At 43.3% G+C, this 6000-nt stretch overlaps 1 protein-coding gene across 1 annotated transcript in view; it reads left to right on the forward strand.

The window, feature by feature from the left end:
- RYR3 (ryanodine receptor 3) overlaps positions 1-6000 on the forward strand; it is a 358095-nt gene that overhangs the window by 344745 nt on the left and 7350 nt on the right. The window contains exons 87-91 of the mRNA XM_019627208.1: positions 463-505; positions 1166-1293; positions 1692-1752; positions 2038-2184; positions 5439-5573. Of these exons, the coding sequence (XP_019482753.1) occupies positions 463-505; positions 1166-1293; positions 1692-1752; positions 2038-2184; positions 5439-5573 (514 nt within the window). The remainder of the gene's footprint in view (positions 1-462; positions 506-1165; positions 1294-1691; positions 1753-2037; positions 2185-5438; positions 5574-6000) is intronic.

Here is a 6000-nt window from a genome sequence, read left to right on the forward strand (position 1 = left end):
AAGGTGATTCCCAGACTGGAAATGTCACGTAGTTAGGGACCTTGTCTACATGTTGTACCATTGTATCCAATGCACTTACCCCAGTTACTGTTATACTTGTAAACTAGGTACTCAGTGAATAAAGGTTGAATGCACATGTTTCCTACAGGATTCTGATAATGGTTATACTGAGATCAATCCACATGTATCCGCTTCTGTCTAATCCCCTTACCACAATTCCCGGCTCTGAACCATAATTTTGAGGTAGAAAATGCAGAGTGGCTTTCCAAGAGTTTCAGAAGTCAGTACAAAGTAGTGAAACCTTAAATCAGTCAGTCCTGTGGTGACTCTGAACTTGAAACAAGTCTTGTCTTCAATGAGCAGGACAAAAACTAAAGGGATCGCAGATCCAGACACTCAAACTGCAAAGTTTCTTGATGTGCTTGCCTTGATGTTAAGATCCTTTTTCATTTTCTTTTTCAGATCTTTTCCTAATAACTACTGGGACAAATTTGTAAAGAGAAAGGTATGCCCTGTCAGTGGGGGTGAGTTCCATCACCACCAAAGAAATGTAATAGATTTTTAAGTTTTCCATATACAAACACAAATAAATTTGATGTTACTGTTTTGATGGACTCTCAAGAACAGTTAAGTCACAGAAGGGGTTTTATATGAACACGTGTAGTTATTTGGCTTCCTTTCTATACTCACCTGCCTTACACAGCTTAACACAATCATGGTTTTCTGCACACCAGGTTTTCTCGCCTCCGAAAAGAAATCAGCTTGAAAGCAGTTTATTATTCCCTTTTTCATTTCTGTTTTTTTGGGGAGTTTTTTTGTTTTTAATTTTTATTGGAGAACAGCCATGGTGATTGGTTACACACTGCTTTCATGCTACAATGCCATAGTTGACTCTTTTAAGGAGAGTGCAGCTTACAGTAGCCCATGCGGGGATCGAACAGGCAAACTTGGTGTTATCAGCACGATGCTCTAACCAACTGAGCTAACAGGTCACCCTCAGGAGTTATTTTTTTTCCCTTTATTTTCATGTTGCATTTTGAGTCATGAGTTTATCAGCCCCTTGGGAGAGCCCAGAGTGTAGCAAAGCTCCGAAGACATTGGGGCTAGAGAAAACATCGATGGTGATGTGTGGCCCAAGCTCAGCCTGTCATCCTTTCTGTTTTAGGTGATCAACAAGTATGGAGATCTGTATGGAGCAGAACGCATTGCTGAACTCCTAGGTTTGGACAAAAATGCCCTTGACTTTAGCCCAGTCGAAGAAACCAAAGCAGAGGAGGCCTCTCTGGTGTCATGGTACAGAGCTTAGGAGCTAAAACCCAAAGTCCTGCGAAAGTAGATCCTTTTAGCCCTTGTCAGGCCTTATCAGCGTGCTTGGAGAGGAAAATCTCAGTCATAACTTTGTTTTCTCAGGCTCAGTCTGACTTGGGTGTTTCTTCTAGAGCCTAACATATTGGGAGAGCACTGCTTTAAAAAATTTAAGGATCTATCAGCTTATAGGCCTGATAGAGCTGAAAGAGGAAGACTAATTAAAATTTCAGTGTGTGATTCAACCATTCTCGGTCTCATGAGGAACACATACATACAACTTGATAAAAGCTCAGGGCCGTATTTACATTACTAAACCTCTCCTTATTAAACACTTAACTACATCCTGACATTTATATGTTTTTAAATTTTTTGTCCCCCTTTAGGCTGAGTTCCATCGACATGAAGTACCATATCTGGAAGCTGGGAGTGGTTTTTACCGACAATGTAAGTATGGCATCTAGAAAAACAGATTCTGTGCCCTGGGTTCAGGGATGTCACTAGATGCCACAGGGAAGCTAGGAAAGACGCCCAGAAAGGTTCAGGGATTACTTCAAAGCCAGTGTGAACGGTGCTGGGGACACTCTTGTGCAAGACAGATGGGGTTTCCCTTGGCAATTTTTAGGCCAGTTCACAGCACCTGGACACCCTGTCCCCAAAGATGAGAAATAGTGGTTCAGTGAGCACCGCAGGAATGCCTGAAGAGCTGCTAAATTCCTTCCGTTTCCACAGTCCTTTCTCTACCTTGCCTGGTACACAACCATGTCCATCCTGGGCCACTACAACAACTTCTTCTTCGCTGCTCATCTGCTGGATATCGCCATGGGCTTCAAGACACTGAGGACGATTCTATCATCTGTAACTCACAACGGCAAACAGGTACTGGGGTCATATGATGTGGAACAGGATGGACCCGGATATGACAGGAAAATAGTGACCAAAACAGGTAGTATAGCTAGTGTATGACAGGAAGGTGTCTTATAGTGTAAAATACCCCTTTCTTGACCAAACACTTGAACTAATGGTGATTGTTTTAATAAAACTGCAGCAAAATAAAAATAAAATTATAGACATCATTTAAGAGTCATAAGACCTTGATCCAGAAACCCCTAACATTTAGATCAACCAGGGAGGAGGAGGCAGGGAGGAGGTGATGGACCTATCAGATCACTTTGGAGACCTTTTGTAGATTGACCCCCTTTCCTCCGTGAATCTGACATACTCACTGGGGGTAAGCTAGTGGCCATATGTAGTTAGAAACCTCCCCAGGTACTTCTGATATATGCTTCCAACTAGGAATCAATGATTCAGACACATATACACACATGCACATAACTATATATGTGTATATGTCTATATATACAGAACATTGAAAAGTTGACATATAGTTGTATAGCTATATACAGATATAGTATAAGTTAACAGATAGTTATATATGTATATAGCCATAGCTATATCCAGCCTCATCAATATCCAGTCTGTCTTCTACAATAGTTAGGATGCACCCCTAGATTGAAATCCTCTGTCAACAAATGCAAACCCCTTAGCACTTCACTCTACATTAAGTGCAATTCTATGAATGAGACATGTGCGTTCACATCTCTAAACCTTTGTATAGAAGAGGGAGAAAAGAAGGAAGTTAAAATGTGCCCAGCTTGGTACAGCCATTATGGAAAACAGTGTGGAGGTTCCTCACAAAATTAAATATAGAACCGCCATGTGATCCAGCAATCCCACTTCTGGGAATGAAATCAGTATCTTGAAGAAATAGCTACACTCCCATGTTCACTGCAGCATTCTTCACAATAGCTAAGATGTGGGAACAACCTAAGTGTCCATCAGTGGAAGAATATATAAAGCAAATGTGGTGTATATATGATGGAATACTACTCAGCCATAAAAAGAAGGAAATCCTGCCATTTGTCACAACATGGATGGACCTTGAGGGCGTTACGCCAAATGAAATAAGCCACACACAGAAAGACAAATACTGTATGATCTCACTTATATGTGGAATCTAAAAAAGTTGAACTCACAGAACCAAAGAATAGAATGGTGGTTGCTAGGGGCGGAGAGGGGGGGAAATGGGGAGTGTTGGTTCAAAGGTACAAACTTTCAGTTATAAGATGAATAAATTCTGGGGATCTGATGTAAAGCATGGTGACTACAGTTAAAAATACTGTACCGTATACTTGAAATTTGCTAAGAGAATAGATCTTGAGTGTTCTCACCACACACAGAGAGAAATGGGAATTGCATGAGGTGATGGACATGTTAATTAACTTGATTGTGGTCATCAGTTACAGTGTATACATATTAAATGACCAGGTTGTACACCTTAAAAAACTACATAAAGATTCCAACTAGAAGGAAAAGTCAAGTTGACCTTTAGTTGTTCTAAAATGAAAGGTGCTAGAACATCAGGTTTATTTCTGTTAGGTTTCTGGTAGTAGCAACAGTCCATGTTTCTTGTTTTGGTTGGTGGTAGAAAGAATGGAGGAAAGCTAGAGAGAGATTTGCTGCCACATACAAGACGCTAAAGTTTGGGGAGGTAACAGAAGCTGTGGTACAGATGTTTGCTTTGAGTGTGTTAAACACTTCCTTGTGGATTCCTAGGAGAGGGTGCTGTGTATTTTTACATGTGTGTCTCAGAAAGTTTTATCCTATAAAGGTAATGTGTCCCAAAGTGTGATCTGTGGAATGCCAGTCCTATAATATGTTCTTTTAGAATTATTTTCTTCCCGTTTACTCGTATTGAAACTTCCATTTTTATTGATTTGTCTTAATAGCATTATACAAAACTGTACCTTAAATGGAAAGTTTAAACAATGACATTTTTATACGGCCTTGCTGAATGAACTCTGGAAAAATTATAAAACAAAGGTGCCCATCTTGTGCCAGGTACTGTGACAGGCTGACCACCACTTTGTAAGGTAGCTGTTATGCTCATTCGACAGATAAGAGAACAGAGGCTCAGAAGGGCTGAGTGTCTCACTCAAGACCACACGGCTGCTAAGGGGCAGAACTAGCTCATTTCTTCCTTGGTGCAAAGCCCAGGTTCCGTTTTCCTAGAACCAGTTCGTTCTGTGAGGTCTGCTATCTGAGGTTAGGTAAGGTCCTAGTCATCATTGAAGAAGCCGTTGAATCTGTCTCATCTTAACACTCATACCCACTCCCTTACGTGTAGCATCTTGAAGGCGGAGAGATCTTCATGATCTTCACAGCTCCAGCTCAGCACCTAGTCCTGCCTGTAAGCCAGATGAGCAAGTCCTGTGTACTCCTCATTCTAGTCGCTCCTAAAGCTGGGAAATGCACGTGGCCTATGACCTCTACAAAGATACTAGGCAGACTTCTTATGAAAAATGTCACTTTGCTCAACCGTCGTAAATAATTCTTACAGTAACTTCGAAGCTGTGACAATGATATAGTTCCTAGTTATTTATGAACTAATGGAATGTAGGGACGCCTACCAGTCCAAAGAACCTTTAGTTTGAGAAACAGCGTTCGAGTAGAAGCTGCACCGTGAAACCTCAGGTCACTGCTGTCACACTGGATACCCGAGGTATCTATCAGTCTGCCGGAGCTGCCATCATGAAATACCACAGCCTGGGTGGCTTAAACAACAGAAATGTATTTCCACTCAGAAGTCCAAGGTCAAGGCGTGAGTAGGCCTGGCTTCCTCCGAAGCTTCGCTCCCGGGCTCTCACTGGGCCGCCCTCTTGCTCTTTCACTTGATCATCCCGCTGCGCATGCAGCTATCTACTCTCTCGTTCTGTGCCCTAATCTCCTCTTCTTACAGGAACACCAGTTAGATTGGATTAGGGCCCACTCTACCAGCCCCATTTTAATGTACTTACCTCTTTAAAGGCCCTATTTCCAAATTCAGTCACATTCTGAGGTACTCCATGGAGGGCTTCAGCATATGAACTGGGGTGGGACACAATTTAGTACATAACACCCCATCATTACTCTGTTCTCCCAGTAGCCGGTTTCGATCTATGGTCCCCCCTTTCCTTGCCACCCCCACCCCTTTCTCCCCGGCTCAGCCTCACCTTTCCTCTCTGTTCTTGGAGTCACCCTTGAAACTTTTAAGGCAGAGAAGACCCACCTCCTTTTCCTCTCTTCCCTCCCAGCTCGTTTTGACTGTTGGTCTCCTGGCCGTGGTGGTTTATCTGTACACTGTGGTGGCTTTCAACTTCTTCCGCAAGTTCTACAACAAAAGTGAGGATGACGACGAGCCGGATATGAAGTGTGATGACATGATGACGGTGAGAGCCCCCTCAGGACCGCCGGGTCACCCCGCCTCGCTGGGAAAGAAGAGCTGCGGGCGGCTGAGGTATAGGCGAGGCTGAGACATATTAGGCGCCTCTTGCACAGGCGAGAAGTGTTCTGGGAAGATGGGAGCGGTGGAAATGGATCTCAGGGGCTCTCACCTAAGGCTGGGTGGAGAGAGCAGCACACAGCAGGCAGGGCGGGTCACCCTTCATCTGTATTTATTTGTGTCAGAGCTGTGAATTCCCCAGTATCTAAATTTCTTGAGAGGCAAGCTTTCAACCGTGTCTCTGAGAGCCGGAGCCAAGTCCCATGAATCTGGTGCTCAGTTTATTTCAGCAGGCCAGCGGGGGCTCTTTCAGCCATCACAGTGTGAAGACTGTAACTGCAGTAGGATGGGGTCAGGGGCACGCTCTTCAGGAC

Source organism: Hipposideros armiger, unplaced genomic scaffold (genome assembly GCF_001890085.2).
Source record: "Hipposideros armiger isolate ML-2016 unplaced genomic scaffold, ASM189008v1 scaffold_724, whole genome shotgun sequence".
Classification (NCBI taxonomy): Eukaryota; Metazoa; Chordata; class Mammalia; order Chiroptera; family Hipposideridae; genus Hipposideros; species Hipposideros armiger.